At 43.1% G+C, this 25843-nt stretch overlaps 1 protein-coding gene across 1 annotated transcript; it reads right to left on the reverse strand.

The window, feature by feature from the left end:
* Nucleotides 1–2115: 2115 nt before the first annotated feature.
* LOC118096624 (L-threonine ammonia-lyase) lies at nt 2116–24947 on the reverse strand. The gene is made up of 12 exons (XM_060275207.1): nt 24877–24947; nt 24188–24214; nt 17903–18233; nt 17355–17471; nt 16349–16590; nt 13827–13992; nt 11639–11726; nt 11311–11386; nt 10565–10690; nt 9275–9442; nt 7913–7970; nt 2116–2510 (listed from the first exon to the last, which is right to left on the reverse strand). The coding sequence occupies exons 1-12, from the start codon at nt 24945–24947 to the stop codon at nt 2412–2414; spliced, it is 1569 nt and encodes a 522-aa protein (XP_060131190.1). The 3' UTR covers nt 2116–2411.
* Between the last annotated feature and the right edge of the window lie 896 nt (nt 24948–25843).

Consider the following 25843-nt stretch of genomic DNA (forward strand, 5'->3'; position numbering starts at 1 on the left):
GCCTAGTAATCTAGAATTTAATCTCTTGTCGAAACTGTTTGCCTCAGTCCCACAGAAAGTTCAGGCATAGGGATCTGCTTTGCATTCCCCATGGTAAGGACAGAAACAACTAATTCCTTTAGCTTCCCTATAATTCCTTTAGCTTCCCTACAGTCACATTTTCCTCCTTTAGCACATTTCCTTGGTGTCTAAAGGAGGGACCAACTTTAGCAATTGGAATGCTTAGCAATTAAGATGTAGTCTGTTTTTAAAAATAATCCATGGATTACTGGGGTCCAAATCTATTAGCTTGCTCATAGATTCTCTGGATGGCATTCATCAAATCCCAATCAACCAGCCTCAGTTCACCATCTGTAAAATGGAAATACTATTGACCTACAGGAGAGCAAGAAATAATGTAAACAATCTCAAGTGATACAGAAATGAATTACGAACTCAGTAGGTGCCATTTTTATTATTTAACCTTCTAGGTTAAAGTATGGTTATGGTAAAGGTAAAGGGGACCCCTGATCATTAGGTCCAGTCGTGACCGACTCTGGGGTTGCGGCACTCATCTTGTGTTATTGGCCAAGGGAGCCAGCGTACAGCTTCCAGGTCATGTGGCCAGCATGACAAAGCCGCTTCTGGCGAACCAGAGCAGCACACAGGAACGCCGTTTACCTTCCCGCTGTAGCGGTACCTATTAATCTACTTCACTTTGACGTGCTTTTGAACTGCTACGGTAAGTTGGCAGGAGCTGGGACTGAGCAACGGCAGCTCACCCCGTCGCGGGGATTCGAACCGCTGACCTTCTGATCGACAAGCCCTAGGCTCTGTGGTTTAACCCACAGCGCCACCCACGTCCCAGGTTAAAGTATGAGGCCTCCCCAAAGTATCACGAACAATTGCTATGTGATTCAAGCTTCTATACTCCACCTCACCTTTTATAACTTTGGATTGAACAGGAGGGGAAATAGTTTGCATAGATTATAGCTGTGACTTGTAGGTTGAATGGCTATTAATCAGCTGATCTGATTTACAGTCTTGGGCTGCTTCCAGACAGATGGTTCCTAGTGCTAATAAATCATAGCTCTTCCCCTGTAAGCTACAAGCATAACAGCAATTGACTTTCCACCCTGCCCAGAGGTATTGCACTTTTCCTGTATGCTTATCCCACTTGGTTCTATCCACATCAGTGGTTATGACATAGCTGCTGTGGTTGGGGAATTCCCCTGAGCAGGCATAAGAAGAAGACAATTCTATATGACCCCCATTTTTTATATAAAAAGTTTATTTACTGCAACACACTTATTCACTTAAGCATGGTTCCCATTACTAAATTCATGAAATGCCCAAAAAGTGGACTGGAAATATTCAATCGGGGAAAAACACTTTGCTTAAATTGTGATAATTAGAAAGGTTTTGATTCTCTTCTTTATTTTTTTTAAATTAGCATGATAACATGTAGTACTACAACATCCTTAAGCAGTTTTCACTAACAGTTTAATATGTGCAAGGCAGAGATCTACAGGCTGGTGGGAGCGGGGAGTCAACAAAACAAAACCCAACTTTCAGGTAATTCAGACTTGTAAACCCCCACATGCCTAATCACCTAAGGTGAGCAAGTATTGCCTCCAGGTAATGAGCCAGAGAAGCTTTTGCAAATTGGGATATCCTGGACTCTCTCACCTCCCCTCTTTCGGATTGTCAGGGTGGTACAAATAACTAGCATAGAGTAGGCAGGCTTGTAAACATTTCTGTGGACTTGTAATTTTTTGGACTTATTGCAAGGCCGAAGTAATATTTTCTGGCTTGGAAGATGTGGAATAAGCAAAGCAATGAGGAAGCAATGAGTATCATTCATCAGGAGCAGCAATTGCCTACACAGAAGAAGAGATTGAAGAAGTCCCTTTTTGGAATTTACTTGCTATATTTTACAAGAGTCTATACAATGGATATAGGACCTCAGCAGTTTCTCAGTTATATCATCCTGAAGGCAATTTGGGGGTGGTGTCACATGGGGGGGTAGGGGGGGGGAAATACATAACTAATATAAATATTACAGTTGAAACTCTGCAGCTGCTATGAAGCACTTAAGTTAAAGATATAAGTTATTAAACTTCATGATACAGGGCAGGTGTTTCATTCTGATTTGAGAGAATATGCAGAAGAGAAACCCTACTGCTATTTCCTAACTTTCTCATTTTGCAAGATTTAAACATACCAGTGCTGTCGCAATTGTATTTTTGATTGCAATGCCGTTTTAGACTGTAAACCTCTTAGGGTAGTCGGAGCCTGTCGATCCCGGTTCTTTGTAAAGCACCATGTACAGTGTGATGGCTCTATAGAAATAAGCAACAATAATGTCTTCAACTTTCCTGAAACTGAGACATAAGAAGATGATCGTGGAGCTTTTCAAATTGGCTGGCTCATCACCGCTCCATCCATCTCATCATTGGGTAGCAGTCTAGCAGGGCGTTCCTTAACTGGGCAGTGTGGATTTTGTCTCTGGTCTCTACAATGCACATGACCTGGAAAACAACAGCAACAAACATCATGATTATTCCCAGGTTTTTCGTCCGCAGAGACTTTGCCACTATAAAATGGTTGGACTTTGGTTCAGTCCACCATGTGTGAAGCACCCACATTCAGTGATACCGCTCTAGGAAACCTTTTCCTCCCCAAATACCACATTCTATCATGAGCAGCATTCTAGGGGTCACACACCATTGCTGGGCAGTGCTGGAGGAAAACTGATGGAGGAATGGATGTGAATCTTTCCTTTGTGCAGCTGGCTACATTTCAACCATGAAAAATCAGAGGTGTCTGGGTGGGCATGCGTGCACACACCCACACCCCTCCACTCAGGTGAGTGGGAGCCATCGCAGTTCCAGAGGACATTCTGTCCAGGCAAAAGCACAGGGCAGGGCTGGTGAGGAATGTTGCTTGAGGGAGGAGGCATGGCCCAGGGAGAGTCTGGAGCAGGCACCCCCAAACTTCAGCCCTCCAGATGTTTTGGACTACAATTCCCATCTTCTCCAACCACTGGTCCTGCTAGCTAGGGATCATGGGAGTTGTAGGCCAAAACATCTGGAGGGCTGCAGTTTGGGGATGCCTGGTCAGGAGGGTTGGATGGACAGACTTGGGGGGGCACATTTGGCCCCCAAGACTGAGGCACCCTACCCCTGCCTTTGGCTATAACAACTGCTCCTCCGGAGTGCAACGCTCCTAGACAGAGCAGCTGGAAGATAACAGTTGTCTTCTGAAAGCATCGTGAGTTGCTGATTCTTCAGTAAATACCCAAAGACTCCATTAAAGCCTTGCTTCTAAGGCCCGCTTTCATTCTCCTCCAGTTCTCTTAGGAAACGTCAGATCAGGTATATATGTTTGCTGTTATGAATAAAGTATTGACAGCACAGACAAGCAGGAGCCATCAAGTAGAAAGGAAGTTTATGTGTGAACTAGGCATAAGACTCTATTCTTAAGGGCCAGTTCCCATGACCAGAAATTGGGTTTTTATTTTGATCTGTGTGCCGCTGTTGCCAACCGATTGAAGGCAAATGGCGTGGTTGATGGTTTCTCTTTCAGCAAAAATGCCAGGCAAGTCTGCAGTGACTGGTGTGATTGTTCTGTATTTTGCCCCACAGATGATCTTGAGATCATAGGTGATTGTTCAGTTCTACGTCTGACTCCTGGCAAATGCTGTATCTCTAATGAGTGGTGCCAATGCTCAGGGTTATTAGGAAGACGCACTTTCTGAGCTGGAAGTCATTCCTCTCGTTTCTCTGAGGTACACAAGAGCTCTGGTTCCTCATCTGTGACCAAAATGCACTTTGTGCTCAAATGTGCTCAGTGTCTTCTAGATAACACAATACTTTTTTTCTTAGCACACAGACTAGGGCTAAGTCTCGGTGAGCCCTGCCTTGTCTTGCAGGAAACCTTATCCCTGCTTTAAGCCCTGCCGTGTGCCCAGAGGGCAGGTTTACTTGGGGTTAAAATGGCCAACATATAGGAGGTGAAAGGACTTCACCTGTTTTAGAGGATATTTTTAAATTCAAAAGCCAGGCTGGCTGATTTTTTTTGTTGCTGGGAAAAAAGAGACATTTAAAAAATAGCTATCACACACCTGCACTGAGGAATGTCAGGCTAAACAAAGGGGTGCAGATTAAGAGAGTTGCAGAGCTGGCAAGCTCCCCGTATAAAAACAATAAATGAGGGCTGGGAAACAACTCGTGCGGAGCGCTTTGGAGCACCCCACCCAGCCATTTGGCAAGACGCCATCGTCTACATGGAGCACATGTGTTTGCTGTTGCCTAAAAAAGTCCCCATCTGGCATCTGCAATATTCCGACTGTGTGCAGCTTTCAAGGCATTCAAGACAACGATGTGACGCAGCTCACACATGCATTCAAATCATTCTGTTGAGAGCTCCGTGTTGCAAGGCAAACGGGAGGCTGTCCACTCACAACTCCTCCCCTGCCTTCACCCATTTGTCCCATTTTTCTTCTAGCTTGGGGAGACCTGACAGGAGGGAATGCTGGAGGAATCAGCAGGCAAGGAAGACTTAACTCTCCCACTCCCATCCTCAGTGACTCTCCCCACAAATGCTCCTACTACACCTAGCAAATGTGTGTTTGGGAAAAACCCCACTTTTTGTTACTCAGCTAAAGAAAGCAAGTGGCAAAGGATGCCTGGGCAAGAACTGAGGCCTGAAAGAATGCACCCCCCTCTCATGCAATGAAGCGGTACCCACATTCTGGCCCCAAGCAGTCAAATCACCCCTGCTATTTTTAATAAGCCAAGAGGGGCAATGGCTGGGCATATGGCCGCCAGCACCTTGTGTACCCCAGGGGACTGCATAAGGTGAAACATCCCACAACACATCCTTGGCGTTGGATACTTCATCTGGAACTGTGGAATCAAGGTCACTCCGAAGTTAGACTTATCCCTTCCAATGCGTAGCCAGTTGGTCACAGTGGGTCTCTGCATACTTCAGAGGTTGCTTCGCCACTAGTTACCGTACTAGAGGATGCCATGCAAGCTACAAAATGAGCCTTCTTCGCAGCCCACATCACCACATGGTAAGCATGATTATGTGCGCTAGCCAGCATTCAGTTGGCTTCGGAGCATGTTTTGCACCATTGGGGCTCTAGTCTTCATGCAGCTTGCATTATAGCCAGAAGCTCCCCGGGATATCAAGGAGCCACTCAGGCTCCACGGGGCTAGAGAGGATGCTGGGGAGTGATTGGGCCAACTGCCCGTTTCATCTTGCCAGGCCATAGCAAAGCCAGGGTTTCAGCATGATCGTCTGCATCTCCCCTGGAAGATTCCCCCAAGAGCATTCAGGAATGCTTCAGGTTCCACAAGTGTCCAAAGACAGGCGATCTGAACACCCACTAGATTTACAGGGAGAAAGCGCTGCTACAGTTCCAGAGTTAACCACGTGGCATAGTCCAGCCACGGCAAAGGAGTTCATTGCTGCTCCCATGCCTTCAATCTCCATACTGATGTATTGGAACAGTGACTACTTGAGAATCAGGAGAGGAACCAAAGGTATAGGTCTCCACTCCAGATGGTGGTCAGCTCCCCCACTCCTACTATACCTTCCCCTGCTGCCGCCACTAAAACTGGGGCAACTTCTTCATAACTCACTGCTGCCTACCCATCCAGGAGCATCCTAGGACCATCATCTGAGATCACTGTATACAGCAGGGAGATTAGGACCACATTGTGTTCACATTCTTCCCATCATTACATGGGAAACAACATCTCTGGAGAATGGTTTTGATGCAGCACCTGTAATTCATCCAATTCTTTTATTTGATAAAGTATATCATATGTCTTTCACCTATGAAGACACGCAAGCTGTATATGAGACCATCAAGGAAATTCCAGCTGGAAAACTGATACAGTAAAGAGACTCACTTCTAAACAGGCGTAACAGCTCAACTGAATTTACAAATTATCTTAACCCTTACCTGGTTTAGACTGAATGTATTTTGGCAGCGCTACAACACACTAGTTGGCAAGTGAGACACAGTGTATGGTTTGGCTGGCTTGCAAAACATATAATAGGCTAAAAACACTGCTGCCAGCCTGTTGCCTGTGAGCCCCCTGTAAACACTGGACATGTTATTGTGACCTCATAGAATTTCATGAACACTCAGGAGGGAAGTTGTCAAGGAAACAATGCTGACAAGATGCAGAAGTAAAAATGCAGAAGAAACCTTCACAGAACCCAAGAACAGGGGTAGCTGCAAGCTGTTAACATGAAGATAGAGTGATTGGGATGTGGAGTCAGAAAGAGAGAGCGCTTTTCAGCTGAATGCAAAGTATGGTAGTATCCAGAGGCAGGGTGTCATATGAAAGGGAGACTGAGGAGGGGTAAGGCTGTGGAGGGGGCAATAATCCGAGGACAGGCAAGGCCAGGGCATGGAGAAAGGGATATAGAAATATTAATCCCTGGAACTACATATGACTTGAAATGGGGAATTGGTGATCAGGGCTGTGTATATCCTGCAACTCTTTAAAAAGCATGAGATGTGGAATCAAATGCAGGATTCACAAAGTGTGTGACAGACGTGTCAGTCGCCTCCAGCCAAAGATCTATCTGGTTCTGTTACCAACCAGTTTTGAAAGATTCCACACCTTCCTCACTGTCACAGCTCCTTACTATGTGCAGGTCTGTTCTCTGTCCCCCCGAAAAGAGTGACAGTCCAGAAGTGCCCAGAACAACCATTTTTCTAGAGTGGTGTGCACAAAATCTTGTTAAACTGTATTGTAAGGATTTTTATTTCAACTATTCATATACATTGTATAGTCCCATTTAACCTATGCCCCCCACCCCCTTTCCCAACAAAATTATATATTTTAAAATGAAAGCATGTGGCAGCTGGGAGGCAAAAGTCTGTTTTTCTTGAAACCGGGTACTTTACTGTAAAGATAATCTGTTCTCTAGCAAGCCGAGTGAATTTCCAATGTATGTTTTAATGTATTCTATGTATCTCTGCTGGCTATGAAAGTTCCAAAAATCTGGAATCAATTGGGAGCTTCAGCTATAAATATTCCTGTATTGCGTTTTACCAGCGAAACATAATTGGAGCACTGGGGATTATTAAAATTGTCCAGAGCTGGCCAAAGTAGCTGAATAAATGCTATACGTAAAAGAAAGCAAAACCATCCCATCGGTATTTCACTAAGCAACCACGTGAGCCAGGAAATGCTCAGCTCTCCATGAGTGAATGTGTAATGTTCAAGCAAAAGTTGGCTAACGAGTTCCGATTTACTGCGCTGCCTAGCAAAGCTTGGAGCCAGTATAAACCACCAAGCACTGTTGATACTCAATCTCCATTCATTTAAATGACTACATTGGATTCACAGCAGTTCTTGGTGGATGGAACCGTTCACTCGTGAAACATTGCACTTTATGCAGCTATCATCTTTGTCGTGGCTGTATCCGTGTTCCACAGAAATTGTATAAAGTGAGCTAAAGGGACACACGTTACTAAAAACTTAGGGAGTCGCTCCAGGAAGTCCTACTTGGTCAATGCTCCCTGACACATGCATTCATAGTGCTGTCCCTTTGTCAAAATCCATCTAAGCCCTTGGTCATCATCTTGTGATAGGGATAAGCTAATGATGTACTATGAAAAAGAGGTATTTTCTTTTATTTTTCCTGAATCTACTGCAAACTAATTTCACTGGATCTCCAGTTCTAGTGTTATTCTAACCCACTCCTAAGGGTTAGATTAGCTGCTCACTTAAAAGATTCTCAAATATCAGGGGTTAGGGAAGAACTCTACTGAAGACCCCGAGAAGCTACTGCCTGTCAAAACAGATGCCATTTGACCAGTGGTCTGACTGTATGTGGCAGATTCTTACACAGTCACAACTAAGTCTGTGCAGGATTGCCATAGAGAAAGGCTTTTCCTTACCTCGCTGGTGAACAGATCAGACGCCACGTACATGTGTTCTTGTTTTATGTCCAATACTCTGGAACAAAGAGATTGTATGTGAGATCACAGCAGATCTAGTCATAGTTGTATGCTCTTTGTGCAGAAAGTAATTTTATTTTTTTAAGCATCTCCCAATTAGTGGAAAGGAGGGCAAAATCAAGGAAAGCATCAAAGTCTTAAGAGTCACAGGTCGTTTTCTTAATTTTCTCTCCCATCTCTCTCAGGTAGGGCCACACTGACTCTCTCTGCCTGTACTCATGAAAACTTGAACCAGCAGCACCCTTCCAGCATTGCACAGAGAGATACCATAAACTTTGATTCTTCCAGCTTGTGCTGAAATGGTTGCCTGCCAAGGTCTTCAGCTTGAATGCACAGATACTTTCTGGCCAAGCAGCTGGGGCTCTCTCTCTCTCTCTCTCTCTCTCTCTCTCTCTCTCTCTCTCTGTGTGTGTGTGGGGGGGGGGAGAGAGAGAGAGAGAGAGAGAGAGAGAGAGAAAAGAAATCATTGCTGGAAGGGAAGGATATGGCTGACAGGCTGAAGATCTTTACTGCTGCTGATCTCTTTCATATTTCACTTGTTATTGTACTTCTTCATTCATTTGCATTACAGTGGTACCTCGGTTTAAGTACACAATTGGTTCCGGAAGTCTGTACTTAAACTGAAGCGTACTTAACCTGAAGCGAACTTTCCCACTGAAAGTAATGGAAAGTGGATTAATCCGTTCCAGACGGTCCGCGGAGTACTTAAACTGAAGCGTACTTAACCTGAAGTATGAGTGTAATTGGTTCTGGAAGTCCGTACTTAACCTGAAGCGAACTTTCCCGTTGAAAGTAATGGAAAGTGGATTAATCCGTTCCAGATGGGTCTGCGGAGTACTTAAACTGAAAGTACTCAAACCGAGGCGTACTTAAACCAAGGTATGACTGTATATACTGCAGGGATTACACCTGCCTTTTAGTGCACTTGGCTTATATTCTAGTAGTGGTATCTAGAAAGTGTGTAGAGCAGGGTTTGCAAGCCTGAGGCCCACTCACCCCAGGGACAAAATAACACCTGAAAAAGTTCCAAGAATCTCAAAAGAGACGCCTGAGTCCAGATGCAATTCAGATGTAACACCAAATCATGGTTGGGTGTTACATGAATGAGCAATGAAGAGATTTGGAATTGTGTATTCCTACCTCCTTTATTCTTTCAGTGAAATATAGCTCAAAAGAAAACAATAAACCCATTCTTGTATCTTTCAATGTGACACCCCCCCCCAAATATGAAACATAAAATAAATGTCAGCAGTCCAATTAGTTGTTTTTTGAGTACTCTTTCTGGTTATCATTCTAGGCTACCTTGTTTCCTCCCGAGCCAAGATCGCCAGTAGCTTTGAAATATCGCCTGGACAGTCAGAGATCAGAATGGAGAATTTGCAGACCCTGTTGTCCAGGGTAAGGGCACGATCTATGCACTGCCTCATCAGTGAGAGCTCCAGGTTACCACTACACACTGCAACAGCCACTCTGAAAAACGAGTAAGATCACCAGAAATTCATTACTATACAAAAGAAGTCCATCATATTTTATATCAGCGTGATAACATCTGCTAAAACGTACAGTATGTTATTGCTTTCCCCCATCCATTACAGCTGTCTTTTGCATAGATTACAAAGCAAATGATATTCGTTTGATATCTGTCAATTCAAGCCAGGTCTCTGAAATGAATCCCAGGGTGGAGTTCTGTAAATGAAAGGAAAGGGCTTTATAGGTAGGACAGACTCAGTTCTAAATGGTTCCTAGCAAGTTCTGCAGGAAAATACAAACAGGCTGCAATCTAGGATACAGTTGGGATGGGGCAACATCCCTGGGCAACCTCACCATCTCTTGTATGTGCAAAGGATTGTGAGATATAGCCTATTGTCTATATGCCATTTTTAGAACGGACATCCGTGAACAAAATCAACCAAGAGTACTATCGCACCAGCCATTTACACCCCAGGAAAACTGTTTCAAACAGCAGGTTTGGATCTTCCCCAGTAGAGCATCTGTTCATGTTCAGAATTAGGCTGGCTCACTAGTAGCTTGCATGTTGCGCTTTGTGGAGTAAACTTATTGCAGTCCAGCAATTGGCAGGATCAAACTGTCACAAGCCAATGAGGGGACAAGAAGAGATCACTTGTCTCTCCTTCCAGAAAGGAACTTGGTGGCAGGAAGGCGCTTTTAAATAAGGTATGCTAAGAAAGGGCAGTGAGATGGCAGAGTTACAGCTAAAACTTCCTTTTAGCTGTGCTTGGCCATTGGCTCAAGTAGAAAACCATTTTTACTGAGTGGTGGGAGTCTCCGTAATGTATAAGCTAAAGTGCTTTAACTGTGGCATGGGCTTGATTTTACTGAAACCGAAGTATTATTTCTGGCAAGCTTAGCCCCTGCCTTCATCCAGTATTGCTTCACTGAAGCTAAGAAAAGAAACAACAAAGAACAGCTGAAGTCACTTCTAATATCTTCAAAACGGGGTCCTTTGGTTGTGGATGTGTTCCACCCAAAAGGAGTGGATAATCTGGGACGCGCAATGAGAGAGGCTAAACAACCCTCTTTCCATTCCATCTAAGAAACACAGTTCTCTTTTCCTTCCTCATATTTCCGTACCTTTTACCCTTTAACTCTGGCAACTTCCCAGTGACCAGAGCTGCAAGGCCAATGGATCCTTCTGCATCGACTGTGGCGCGTTCGTATTCCAGCAACCTCAGCATGGCAATCAGAATGTCCTCTTCTCTGAAGAGTGAGAGGAGCAGGGTCAAACAGAGGGCTGCTTATGCACACATCACTTGATTCCTCACATTTCTTTCCCCCCAAAGCATTTCACGGGGTGTGACAGCAAGTGGCAGCACAACAAGGCAACTAGTCACTGTGTGTGCGTGTCTATGTTTATGTCAAAAAGCATATCCATCAATTTTCTGTTGCACAAATGCTGTTTTACCTTACCCATCCTGGTCCCCATTTGTCCATGCTACCACTTAATTCTGTTGGCTGTGGCAACACACATGACTGTCATTGATGTCTCCAAATGACCGTAAACCCAAATGCTGTGGCGCCCTGGATGCCAAAAAAGGCCACAACACCTCTGCCTCTGCTGCAAAAAGTGACTGTAGGAGCCAGCGTCACTGAGGGATTCCCGGCCCCTTTCTTATTACATAGTGATTTACGATGCCTTTCCAACCCAAATGAATCTTTCACTCTTCATATCATATTAAGTACATTTTGTGTTCAGGGTTTTTTGTTGTTGTTGTGGTTGTTGTTTTAAGTTAAATGCCTCTTGGAATCACTTGGAAGTGCTCTAGGAAGTGACCATACCAGACAATAGTTGTCCTTGATTTGTCCTTTGCTGTACTCACCTCACTGTTACAACTTTATCAACAAATTTCCCAGTCAGCTGCAATGAGTTGGTGCCAAAACAAGGTCCGCTCACATCTGTAGGTTGAAGCAACACATTTTAAAAAAAGAAAGGGCAGGTAGTAAATTATTTTTCCTGCTAATTGTAAGTGAAATATTTTTTTAAAAAAATACTTGGCCATTTTGCAGCTTATAACACGGCAAAGAACATCTGAACAGCTACCTTACCTGCACAGGTAACAGCAGAAAAACAAAACAGGTTAACTTAGTGTCTCCTTTTCAATGGAATGGGAACATATGTAAAGTAGAAAAGATGCCAACGTCTTTTACCTCTGTAAAACTGATGGTTTTGATCTTCTACCGGGTGACCAATCTTTAACGATTGCTGCAACACAGGGAAACTCTCCGATTCTACACCCTGAGAAAGACAAGCCCAATTTAAATGATGGTTTAGCATTTCAGTTTAGTTTTCAAACATGCATCCTAACATTCCATGTCTCAGTCAACTGCTCTCAACCATTTTCTAGGTACAGTCTTGAGTCACTCTGGCAGTGTGTATGACCAGGCAAAGTGACACAGAAATTCAGATCCTTGTACAAGACCTAGTTTTCACAAAGGCAGCAAACCTGTGACTGTCTTTCGCCACTTCAGATTGCCGGTGGAAGATTCAGATGCGGAACAATTCCATGCATACAGAGAACAAATGTGTCAAGAACCCATACCACCAGCACCCAGTTTTTTAGATGAAGAGGAATAGTTGCATGGGAAAGAGGATTCAGTCATGTGAACTCCCAAGTTCAAAGTAGTACAATACAGTCACCTTTATCACCTCAGTGAGAACTAAGCCAGAATAACCCAGGAGACTTAACCTAACAAACACAAACTGCAAAAGCATCCTATCAGAAAGGACTTGTTAGGTGGTCATGGGCAATGAAGTTCATCCTTGCCTCTTTCATGCCATCGAAATCTAAGAATCCTGAGCTGAGCAATGTGATCAACTTACATTATGTGTCATTACGTTACATTATGAGAACCAGTGTGGTGTAGTGGTTAAGAGTGGTAGACTCGTAATCTGGGGAACCAGGTTCGTGTCTCCGCTCCTCAACATGCAGTTGCTGGGTGACCTTGGGCTAGTCACACTTCTCTGAAGTCTCTCAGCCCCACTCACCTCACAGAGTGTTTGTTGTGGAGGGAGGGAGGGAGGGAAAGGAGAATGTTAGCCGCTTTGAGACGCCTTCGGGTAGTGATAAAGCGGGATATCAAATCCAAACTCTTCTTATATTTGGACTGTACCGTTTTAGCCTGGAGGTGGGGACATGGAAAGTCTGGGTGCTTTTTTCATATAAAAAGTTCTCCAAGATAAAAAAATATAGCAGGGCACAAGCTGCCTCTGAAGATCTTAAGCTCCATTTAGATGGAATGACACAATTTCCATTGATGGTCCTATCCTTTATGACAGGAGCAGTAACATTCTTGCAGGAGTTCAGATTGGGTTGCCGTTCCGACCACACAGGCCCTGTTTTTCATCTGCAACTAGGCAGCCCACGTAGCCAGTGTGAATTATACAGAGAGGCAGGGCTACAGACATTTCTCTTGTCATAAGTAAGAGGACTGATACAACTCTTACCCTGAAAAACTGCACCCAAGCCATACTCTCACCAAATCATTGTGAAACCGAATCTTTGTACCTGTGTAAATCTAGGCTATGATCCATCAAAGGTAAGCACTTTCAAGTTCGATTGATCTAGCTGTGAATTGGAGCTTTACATCACTTTTAATCTTGTAAACTGCTGTGAGATCTCCTTTGATGGGGTAATAAATTACGAAACCTACTAAAGAGGATTGGCAGCTGAAGTTGACGGAATCTGCCGCCTTGGCAACTAGTAAAATTAGAAATCAAGATGAGGCAGAATTTAAGGAGGACTGGAAAATATTTGTAGATTATTTTTTAAAAATATTGCGAACATGCACATTTCACTTGTTGGACCGGAAATCACAAGCATAAATTGGATGCATATCCAATTGAGTCCCGGAACCGAATCCCAGACTGATAAAAATGTGATATATAGACACACACACACATAATAATAATAATAATAATAATAATAATAATAATAATAATAATTGTGTGTGTCTTGGAATGCGTTTTGAATTCTCCATTCCTGTCTCTCCTCACTACATTGTTTTCAGTGAGATTCACATTTGCCCCATGCACCACCCTCCACCCTTTCTGACTCAATGCATCACGCAGAAAAATACCTTTTCTGAAGCATGGCTAAAGGTAGATCGGCTCATGTGATTTGAAGAGCAAAAGCTGAAGCTGTCAGTGCCATTTGCCAGGAACCTCCTTGGGTGTGCTTTTCTACTTAACTCTTCTATCAAAGCTCAACGTCTTTCTGTTTAGTTATTGTTAGTTTCAACAAGCTGGTTTAACACTACCAGAGTCTGAACCAAAATACAGCCAAGTACAGCTTTCAAAATGCATGCGTGCAGGAGCTAAATCTATACAGATGCTTACAATCACAGAAATATGTGGGTTCAGGTGTTTCAGTGCAGCAGCTGAGCCTGCTAGCATTCCACAGTGGGCTCCTGCCGGGAATATCACTGCATCCAGTTTTGGCACCTGTTCGTAGATCTCCAGTCCCATGGTCCCCAGCCCTGATAGGTAGACAGAACTGTCTTCTCTGCAAAAGCAAGCAGAGGGAAAATATTTGCTCATCAGCAGTGAACAATACCTTGATTCTTTGCTGTGATAAAATAGCTAGGGTTAACCTTCATGCACATGTTGCTAAAGCAGCTGCAGATTCTGTTGGAATGCAAAAATTACCTCTCACTGCTTATATATTTAGTTTGTATGTATAATTTATGGCTTCTGTTCATAGAATCATAGAATTGTAGAGTTGGAAGGGACCCCAAGGCTCATCTAGTCCAACCCCTGCAATGTAGGAATCTCAGCTATATCATGCATTACTGATGGCCATCCAACCTCTACTTAAAATCCTCCAAGGAAAGAAGATTTTGCTTTTATTTTTGAATATTTTGTTCATGAATGAATAAGCTGTACAAGGATATAAGGCGCTGAGCACACTGAAAAAATATCTTTCCCCCACAATACAGCAAATGGTTTGGTGACACCTTGAAGACTAATTTTTTAGGAACTCAAATCCTAAAGTGAAGGTGCAGCACCCAACTGCGGCTGGGTCTCTTGAAGTATTCAACAGTGCGAAGTTTCCTCCCTCTCCCTCCCCCCCCCTCATTTCTAGATCTAGAGTAACTCAGATAGGACTAAGGACTGGATGGGATTTGGGAGGTTCACACAGGCTTCTGAGTCGCTGAAATCTCTTGATGAGGCTTCCAGACATACCCAGATCAGGGAGATGAAAGAAACAGGCCTCTGCACCATCATTCAGGGAAAGTGAGTGTCCTATGTATTTTAGACGTTTAGTAAATTTAAGATAATTTAACAAAGCACATGCCATCGTTAATGGTGAAGGCAAATGCATTTCTTTTAAACAGCAGCCATAGCAGATCATATGGTCTTGGTGTGGGTTTAATCGCCTAGACTCGAGAAGATACCTGCCTGCTCTAACTTGGTGGTACAACACAGCTGCTTCATAGCCCCATTTTAGGATTACTCTCCACCACCCCACCTCCTTTTTTGCTTACTGCCTTAAATGCATGGATGGGTGTTACTGCATCAGACAAATTGACTTCATTTCATGTGACAAAAGTCACAGACACACTCTTAAAACTAACATATGCATCACTTGCTGCAAATGTCTTGGAACTAGCTAGGAGGCAGACAAGACTACGTTAACAGAAGGGTTACAGAGGGCACATCTGTACTCCAAACTGGCATTTGTTCTTTACAAGTGTAGCTATCATGTTCCCCTGCCCCCCCAAAAAGGGGGAGTTGTTTTTGATGAGTCAGCTGAGAATCAACATTAGAGATCCCTTTGCCGCCTTGTAGTCCAAAAAGTCCCCAGGATATTCTAAGGAAAGGACATAACTATTAAATCAGATTAAGTCTGTAATGTACATTTTTTCTCTCAGAGAGCTGAGAGGGCTATTCTAGTTGTTGTTTTTCCAGCAAAAACCAGCTATGGTTTGGCAGGAATCTCTGGGTTATTCTGCTATTTCTCTCCTTTCTCTTGTGCTTTCTGCTCTCATTCAAAATGTAAGAAATGGCATCGGATCTCTTTCTTAATCTGCTATAAGTGCAAAGTCAGTTTAGCGTTCTGGGCAGCAAGGAATTTACAGGAAACTACAGCTTTTCAGTTTAGCTCTTTGCAGAAATGCAGAGCAGACCAACATTGAATAAGTCTTTCCATGACCCAAAGCCAACATCTGATACCTTAACTTCTAACTTGGAGGACCTCCCTGAAGGCTACAAAGAAGTTTTAAGGTAGCCCAAATCCTAACTAAAAAACTCCTTCAGTTAGCAAGCAAGTTATGAGTAAACCGGAGGAAACAAAGTTTAAAGTGGGGGCAGCAATACCAGATCAGGAAGAAGTGGGGAGAGCTAATTATAAGAGTTGTTTTTATTTGATTTGTTAACCTGCAGGATGACAAATTAATGGGAATATTGTACCAAATAGCTTTTGGAAGCTGTTTGTTCCATTGGCCTCATCAGTGGATGCAGCAAGCAGAGATCCAGAATACTTATTGCTTGACGCTTATGGCTAGCAAGAAAGAAAATATTCCAGTTCCAAGGTATCTCAACAGTTATTGTGACACTGCGGCCAATACATGTGTTACATTTTCCGCTCAGAGAATTACAGAAACAAATGGACTTTTCTACTTTTAGCCAAGAAAATAATGTGCAACACTGGAAATGTTCCATTACTGGTATTCCTACCTAGGGAGGATTTATCTGCAGTGTTCTTGTCGTGATGATGATGCACAAAATATAGCCCATCTTTTCCCCATCACCACATATGGTAAGGCTCAAGTTGTGTTTCTGACAAGATCTTCATAGTGATGTTGTTATAAAAGGTCATCCTGAGTGTTGTGGTTATTATCTGTTAAATACCCACTTACTCTTCAAGATACAAGTAGCCGTTTTCTTGTGCCAGCCTCTTGGCATGCATCTGAGCATCTCTCGCTGTAGAGCCATAGGAAATGACCATGGCACCGTATTCACGGCACATTTTAACTCTGGCTGGCAAGGTGCTGGTGGACATGATGACAAACACCGGGATTTGGTGCTCTGAGGCATGATATGCTACTGCCATGGAGAAGTTAGTGTCCGAGGCAACGATCACACCTTTCCTTTGCTGATCCTGCAGAACACAAAGCATCAAATCATAGGGCACTGGTTAGCAAGTAGTTTTATGGGGAGGTCACTTTGAAGAGCACTTGGAAAGTGGTGGGCCAGGGAGTGTGCAGTTGCCCACTTTTTGGCTATGGCTACTGCTGGCATGCAACCCCTGGAGAGGTGGCAGCACAATCTACAAGCCAAAAAAAGGTTGGCCGCTTCTGGCCTAAAGGTTGTCAGTTGCTGGTTCCTATCAGAGGACCATAATGCTTCTCACAGTACCTCTCTGGTTTGGCAGCACAGGCAACTGACAGAAGACTACAGAACAGAGGCGGAGTGCCCATCTTCAAGCCAGAGGGTTGACCCTGTAAGAATCTGAAGTTCTCTACAAGGAGATGGAGCCTAGAAGAGGCAGTCTGGTGGAAGAAGCTTACAAGCCCTCAATCTGCTCTCAACCACTGCTGGAGCAAGTTGACTGTGTGTCCCTAAAAAGCCTACGGGATCTGGCATCAGACTAGAACATGACAGTGCGTGCTTACACATTGCAAACCATGGTTCACATCCCCATTTAACTACGAATCTTATTTTGGAAGACGTTGGGAAAGTCCCTCTTAGCTTGGCTGATTTTGTCCAAAGGTGACAAATACAGAGGTGGTGGGGGTTTTTTTTTTAAGGGACGGGGAGAGAAGTGTTCTCTTTCGGGCCAACTTACCTCACAGGGTTGTTTATAAATTGAGTGAAGAGCCACTTCACTCTGATGCTCAGATTTTGCTCCACTGGTTTTCCTACCTGTTGCAAAGACATCAGAAGGTAAAGCACACCCCGCTCCTTCACAGATCCTGTGTACTGAAGGAACTCTTTCTTTAGATATATGTCCAGTCCATACTGCTTTGAAAGCCTGGAATACTGAAAACAATGGAACATTCTGGAGTTAATTTGATCTCTGCCCCTTTCCAAACCACAAAAGTCTATGGGTTGTTTTTTTAAAGTGAATTTGTTGTGCTAGGGTGAAAGACTGCATTAATTCACTTTAATTGTGCAAATTTAAGGTTCCAGTATGCGCCCGAATTCCTCCTGCAAAATACTGACAGTCTGGAGGGTCCCATACTGAGCAGAGACCCATGTGAGATAATGAGAAACATTGCTAACAGGTGCCCAACCTGTATAAGGCACTTTGTTTGGGCTAAGTTGCCTTCATCTTTGCCTTGTGCGCAGAAGTTTAAAGCAAGGCCACAATCCGAACGCTATACTAAAGTCAGTGAGGCACTGATAAAGTAAATAACTTCTAGGATGCGTTGCATTTTAACTAGCGTTGTGAAACAAGTCGCTTATCGTACCGTACAGGGCGTTTTCTGGACCCCACACTGAATTTTGAACGCTGCTGCACTGATATCTTCAAATCGGATAAACTTGTTGTAGGCTGGCACACTACTTCTTTCTGGGCGAACAACTGGATCTCTTAGCAGTTCCTCGTTATGGCTGATTATCTTCATTTCCCAGGTCTTCACTCCCCCATTTAGGTAATCCTCTTCACCAAAATCTTTCAGTCTCTCGGGATTGATGGAGGGGGCCCGCTGCCCAATGAGGCCATTTCTTACTGGCCCCTCCGTACAGCACCGAAGTTCACAGTGTGCAGAGGTATCCAATTTTCTCACTATACATTCATCTCTATGGAGAAAAGGGAAAGAGAAACAACTGCCTTATGAAACAAGCAGAGTTAAAAACCACACCTGAGGTTTGAAAGGGACACATTTCAGATGCCTGTACTTGCATTGTACAAGGACAGTGTAAAAACTGGAACAGGGTGGAAAAACCCTTTACACAGGAAAAAGCAGAGGAATGTGTTAAAGACAATTGAGAACAATATTTTTTTCCGAACAAAAACTATTCCAATATATTTTTTCATTTACTCCTTCACATTCCTATACCTGCTAGGTGAAAAACAAATTCTGGCAAAAGCGCCAGGAATGTCAAGCTGACCAAATCTCCCAGTCCAATGAGATTTCTTGGGACTGATCCAAAAAAGCAACAAAATGTCCACAGAAAAGACATTCAGATACCCATTTTGGGTACAAAGATATATGTTACAGAAGCCTGAGAGCAACATTTTAGAACTGAAACCACTGCAACAGTAAACTTTTATTTAACCCCTTCACACCCAAGACCCACCTGGAGCAGAATGGAATTGCCCTGGACATCTCAGAATGCCAACTTCTGAGCTAACCAAATTAGCCACGTAGTGACTTGATGAAATTGATGCAGTAAACCACAAAACTTCCACTGAAATCAAGTGGAGAGATTGCCATTCCATTCCAAGAAATATATTGTATGGTGGAAAAATAGTTGGAAAAATAGTTGGAAACGCCAACTCTTGAGCTAGGCAAACCAACCAAATTCACCAGTCATATCAAGCCAAATGCAAATCAAACACAAAGCCACAAAATGTCCACATAAAACACACTCTACTATTCTGGGCACAGTAGGAAGTGTCAGCAACAGTTGAGAACAATATTTCAGAACACAAAGAATCCTTTTTATTAGCCCCTTCATGCCCTAAACCTGCTTGGAACAGCCCTGAAGGCACGCTTTGAAAACAACAACAACAAAATTGTACCCCGCCCATCTGACTGGGTGGCTCTCATCAAACCAACCAGCTAGTTCAACCAACTAAAATAGCCACAAAATATCCACAAAAGCCACACCCTGATACCCATTCCAAGCATTAAATGGTATCCCAGAAAAATGACCTCAGACATCAACTTCCAAGCTATCCAAACCAATCAAATCCACAGGTCAACCATGATTATATGGGATTGGTTGAATAAGCTGCAAAAAATCCAGAGCAGCCATGTTCTGATACTCATTCCAGGCAATAAACAATATTCCAGAAAAATTGCCCAGAAAGCCAACTTTTAACTCATCCAATAGGACCCAATAGGAATGGTGTATTAAGCCTCAAAATGCCCACAGAAGCCATGTTCTGGTGCCCATTCTGGGCACTATGGGATGTGAGACTGTGGAGAATAATATTTTAGAACTCAAAGAATCCAAACAGTGTACTTTTAATTAACCCATTCACACCCAGATCCCATCCATTTCAGAACAGGATGACCATGAACTGCTTGGAACACCGGCTTCTAAGCTTAGCAAACCTACTTGAAAGGTTGAAGCAGAAAACCACAAAACATCAATTAAAACCACACTCCAATACCTGGTCAAGGCACTAAATGGTTTTCCAGGGAAATGGCCTGGAATTTTTATAGTCACAAAATATCCACAGAAACCATATTCTGGTATCTGTTTCAGAGCATAAATGGTGTTTTAAATCTAGAACAACAGTCCAGAAACCAATTTCTGAGCTGTTGAAACCAGCCAAATTCACCAGATACAGTGGTACCTCGGAACTTAATTCGTTCTGGAGGTCTGTTTTTAACCTGAAACTGTTCTTAACCTGAGGTACCACTTTAGCTAATGGGGCCTCCTGCTGCCGCCACGCGATTTCTGTTCTCATCCTGAAGCAAAATTCTTAACCCGAGGTACTATTTCTGGGTTAGCGGAGTCTGTAACCTGAAGCATCTGTAACCTGAAGCGTCTGTAACCCGAGGTAGCACTGTATAATGAGACAGACTGATGTAGGAAATCACAAAACTTGCTTAGAAATCACATTCTGTGACTCATTCCAGAGAAAGGGTGTGTGTTGGTTCCTTAAGAGTGCTAAGTTCCCTGTTGGAACTTTGAGAGCTAACCAACCATTGAAAATTTAGGGGTTTTGTACTAATTTTAGCCAATGCATTCTAATGGAGGAGGTCGGGGGGCTAATTCTAATAATTCCAATATTTCTAATCTATTGTTTCTTCCCATAGTTTCCTGCCTATTTCCTATTTTGTTTATTTTGCTTAATTGAAAGGTGAAAGATTACCGGTATAATCCTACTGAGCAATAGCTACACTGGTCATCCTTGTTTGCATCCTGCCTTAAGGTTACCACACCATTTTGTCAGTGTAGCAACCATTCTTTAGCAGGAGATGTTGATTAGATTTCACTGGTAACTAGATTACATGGGCTGATCTTTATACAAGGTATTAGGAGCTCAATATGTCTCCTCGATGCCTTCCAGGACACGTTTGAGATCAGTCTGGGACCAGGGTCAAGAAAGTTCATAATGGGGATCTCCTGTCATATTAAGTTATGCTAACCTTTTTACTCATGCCGTGATCCACAGTAATAAACCATAGAAAAAGATCAGATTGACACACACCTATTCACAACCAGAAATCGTAACCAAGTCTCTGTCTTCCCAGTGTTCAAGCTCAGTTTACTAGCCCTCATCTGGTCCACCACTGCGCCCAGACAATGTTCCAGGTCATATACAACCTCCCCCGAGTCAGATGTTATGGAGAAGTATAGTTGTGTGATGACACTGTGAATTGAATAAGCCACAAAACTTCCGCAGAAACCAAATTTGGATTAATGGTGTCCCAGAAAAATAGTCCACTTCTGAGCTATCCAAATATACCCAGGTCAAAAGTCACATTGAGCCAGATGGGGGTAATATAGTAAGCCACAAAACATCCTAATAACTGATAATATCCAAATGAACCGACCTGGACCCTGCAATCATCATCTGAGGCCCCTCTTCAAGTGCCTCCTTCACTAGGGGCCTGAAGGGCAGCAACACGAGAACAGACCTTTTCTGTGGTGGCTCCCTGCTTGTGGAATGCTCTCCCCAGGGAGGCTCGCCTGGCTCCTTTGTTACATATGTGGCAGGCAGAAAGAGTCCTCTTCTCTCCGACTAATTAAACTTTTAAACTCTGGGAGGGTATTGTTTATGTTTGTTGTAATGGTATGTTTTATATCTATAGCTCTAGCTATAGAAATCAGCCCTGTGATCGTCCGATGAAAGGTATTATAGAAATTTAATTAATTGATGACGATGTTCTGGACCATTTCCCCAGAATACCTTTTATTGCCAAAAATGGGAATTGGAACATGGTTTCTGTGGACATTCTGTGTTTTACTATATAAGCTGATCTATCTGTGTGTAACTGGGGAATTAGTTGGTTTGGCTAGAACAGGCACCCCCAAACTGCAGCCCTCCAGATGTTTCGGCCTACAACTCCCATGATCCCTAGCTAACAGGACCAGTGGTTGGAGAAGATGGGAATTGTAGTCCAAAACATCTGGAGGGCGGACGTTTGGGGATGCCTGGGCTAGAAGCTGGTGTTCTGGGCCATTTTTCTAGAGCATTGTTTATGACCTGTAACCAACATGTGAATATGGTTTCTGTGAACAGTTTGTGGCTTACTACATGAAGCCAATCTAGTCATGTTTAAATAGTGAATCTGGTTGCTTTGACTAGCTTGGAAAGTGTTCTGGGAAATCATTTATAGCTCAGAATGGATGTTAGAATGTAGTTTCTGTGGACTGTTTTTGTTTGTTTGTTTTTTTGCTTACTCCATGAATCTAACCTAGTAATCTGTACATGGTGAATTTGTTGGTTTGGGTAGCTCAGAAGTTGACACTGCCAGCAGTTTATTGTCTGGAAACAGTATCCAATAGTTGTCTCTGTGCACATGTTGTGGCTTCCTGCATCAATCCCATCTAGTCACTATTTTCTCGGTTTGGCTAGCTTAAAAGTTGCACTTGTGGGCCATTCCATGACTCTTGTGTGAACATGACATCTGAGGACAGGTTACAATAATTTAAACTACAGCATTGCAACAGTCTAAAACAAACCACAGATGTAAAAATAGGGTGAGTCCCAAAACATACATCTCAGGTATCAAAGGCCAGGGTAAAGTACAATATTGGAATGGCTTGTGTTCTACAATATTTGTCTCAAGTGCCTCTAATACATCACACTCTCTATGGCTCATTTATAATAAAGAGCCTATTCCTGCAGGTTCCGTCTTTTACACTGTCCCTATACTACATATGTCACAGCACATCCATGCAGTGAATCAGTTTGATTGCAAGATGACAGACAACCATGCATGCTCATGATCAAATGAATGACTGTGTTCCGGGGCTGGAGTAGCAATGGTGATGTCAACCATCGTCACAAGCTGCAAGTTAAATGCACATTTTACGAGCAGTAGCAAGAGATGCCCCGTTCATTTTAAATATGAGTTGTAGATCAGCTTGCCAGTTTGTGGATTAGCTTCCTCTGCATCAGATGCTCCAGGAACCTCATATTCTGACTTGTGTGTTTTGCTTGGTTGTTGTATCTTGAAAGCCTTGGAAGGTGCACCCCCCCCTGCATTACAGACACACCACAACCACAGTCACTTCTCCCCAGCCTCTGTTTCCAAACCCATATTTGAGATGTGGTGGGAGGATGTTGCATGCAGAAAATGGGTGGTAGGGAAAGGTTGAGCATTCTTGTCACCACTCCTCTGCAAGTCATGCAGGGCCAAGGAACAGTAGTTCCAAATTTCAATGGTATTTTTAAAATCAGTAATGAAAGGAAATATGAAATACAGTGAGTCCAATAAAAAAAAGCAGCCAAGATGCTTCTGGTGAGCCCTATCTGAGTCTTCTAACTGCTGCTGTCAGCTCAGGAGAAGGCCTTGAGTGGGTACCACTCTAGTCACATTTCCACAAACATGATGGATTCCAGAAGGATAGCCATGTTAGTCTAATGTAGTAAAATTCAGTGTTATATCATACAAATACATATACACAGCACACATGGCTACATTAATAAACTACTCCAGTGGGACCAAACAGCAAGGAAACTCAAGAGGCAGCAGTAAATGTGTCATATAGTTCTATGCAGAATACAAAGTAGAATATTGGGTCATGGATGTTTTTTTTTAATATGTTGGGATTTCAAAATGATTTGTTCAAAGTTTCGGGATGTGGCATGGTCTCTTGTATATGATTCTGCTTGGTGGATCTCAAGGTTCTAGTTGTTGTTGTTTAGTCGTTTAGTCGTGTCCGACTCTTCGTGACCCCATGGACCTTAGCACGCCAGGTACTCCTGTCTTCCACTGCCTCCTGCAGTTTGGTCAAACTCATGTTCATAGCTTCGCGAACACTGTCCAACCATGTCGGCCTCTGTCGTCCCCTTCTCCTAGTGTCCTCAATCTTTCCCAACATCAGGGTCTTTTCCAGGGAGTAAGGTTCTAGTAAAAAAAACCCAAAGTAGATCCCACAAGCCTGCCCACTCCTGCTCTAGACAAAGCTCTGCCTAGAGCAACGTCACAGAGTGAAACCACCCTGTTCCGCTTTTTCAGAAGGCCCAGATGAAAGCAACTCAAGAGTCCACTGAGGATCTTGTCCCTCTGAGGTTATTGCTAAAGGCCTTGTTTGTAGATGCATAATTCTGGTGAAAGGTTTTAGATGAACAAACTGAAAGTATATTGGATAGTCGTCAACTTTATTAATCAGTAATTGAGTTTATGTATAATCCCAGTACACTAAAACAAATTCTTATGTGTTTATTTCAGAAGTAAGTCTCACTGTTTCCAGTGCACGGGACTATGTTTGAGGGGATTTGTTTGTTTGTTTGTTAAATATGCATGCATAATAGAACCGTGAGACTTGGAGACATGCCTGTATTTTTTCCATTTCAGTTTTAGTGGGATTAGTAAAACATGCAATGTGATTTTAAAACCTACTTTTTTGCAAATAGCTTCTTTGCAAAGCTGAGGAAGAAAACACAGAAAAGCCACATGGGTACAAAAGGCAATAAAGGAGTGAAATAAATCAACACATTCGCAGCCAGCCCTCCTGCTCCTGGCAGAACGGGAGAGATGCTAAAGTCCTATAACAGTTTGTCAGAGACCAAGTTTGCTTCCATACCAGAACCCCCTTTAGTACTGTTGAGGGGCACTGCTTTTTAATAATTAGTTGAAAGTTAAATTAAAATGAAGATTTCATATAAGCATTTAATATAGCACTATCATATCCAGCAAGATCCTCTTATAATGTGTACTCAGAAGCACTGCACTTACAAGAGGTTATTTGAGGGGCAATTAGGCTATTCATTAGTAATCTACCCACTGCCTTGCAGGGTATCTTTGGGAGAAGAAAAGGCTAAGGAGCAAACCCTACACAAATCCAGAGTGGAGTCCCTAAGATGGTTGGGTGGAGCCTTGTACTCCTCCTCCTGGCTACTCCTGCAGCCAAGCTGGTTCCAAATGTATTGCTCTGCTTTCCTTTGGACCACATCAGCAAGGCTGAGAGAGAGTCTTATAGACTGGGCAGCCCTGGACCCCAATACACACTGCCCATGCTTGTGCCCTGGAAAGTTCTCTCTGGTACTGCTAATGCAGCAAAAACAATGCAAGAGGCAGTTACGAATTACCGGTCTCTGCAGCCACAGCAGGCACTGTGATTCTCCAATGGTTTTACTTTACCTCCGGAGGCGCACTCCATTTTCTCTCGAGACAAGACTGATGCCAATGACAATGCTAGTAATCTCAACTCCGATCAATAAATATGAAGCAAGGACGATTCTAGTTTTATATATACTCAGTCAGGCTCTATTTTGGACTTTAATTACTTGTTTCCTACCATTTTTATTTTCCTTTTTAATAGGAAAAAGTGATATTTTGCACTTACACATGAGAAGGGATGGGGAGGACAGCAATCCTCTTGGAGCAGACCTGATATTGAGGCTTTCCCCCATTTTGTGTGTGCCTTTTTGTGTGTATGTGAAAAGAACAATTAACAGGCACTTTGTTATTCATCACTAATACTATTGGCTCCTGTGCCTTTAAATAACACAGTTCCCCATTGCAAATCTAGACTATTTTAGTGCTTCCTCTCCAAACTGAGGGATTAATGATCAATTTCCCATTGAATAACCTCTCCCCAATGTCAGTTTCTGTTCCTGAGAATTGTCCAACTGTGTGTCAGTGGGGATGTTTAATTTATAGCTGCCAAGTTTTCCCTTTTCTCGCGAGGAACCCTATTCAGCATAAGGGAATTTCCCTTAAAAAAGGGAGAACTTGGCAGCTATGGTTTAATTAGTGATTCATCATCATCATCATCATTATCATCATCATCATCATCATCATCAGGTGAGAAAGAGGAAACATGATAGAAGTGTATAAAATTATACATTGTGTGGAGAATGTGGACAGAGAAAAGCTTTTCCTTTTCATAGCACTAGAACTCAGGGTCATCCAATGAAGGTGTACATTGGAAGATTCAGGACAGACACCCCACCCCACCCCCAAAGTCTTCTTCCCGCAGTGCATACTTAAAACTGAGATTTGCTCCCACAGGAGACAGTGATGATGGCTTTAAAAGAAGATTAGACAAATTTA

The sequence above is a fragment of the Zootoca vivipara genome, chromosome 5 (genome assembly GCF_963506605.1).
Source record: "Zootoca vivipara chromosome 5, rZooViv1.1, whole genome shotgun sequence".
Lineage (NCBI taxonomy): Eukaryota > Metazoa > Chordata > Lepidosauria > Squamata > Lacertidae > Zootoca > Zootoca vivipara.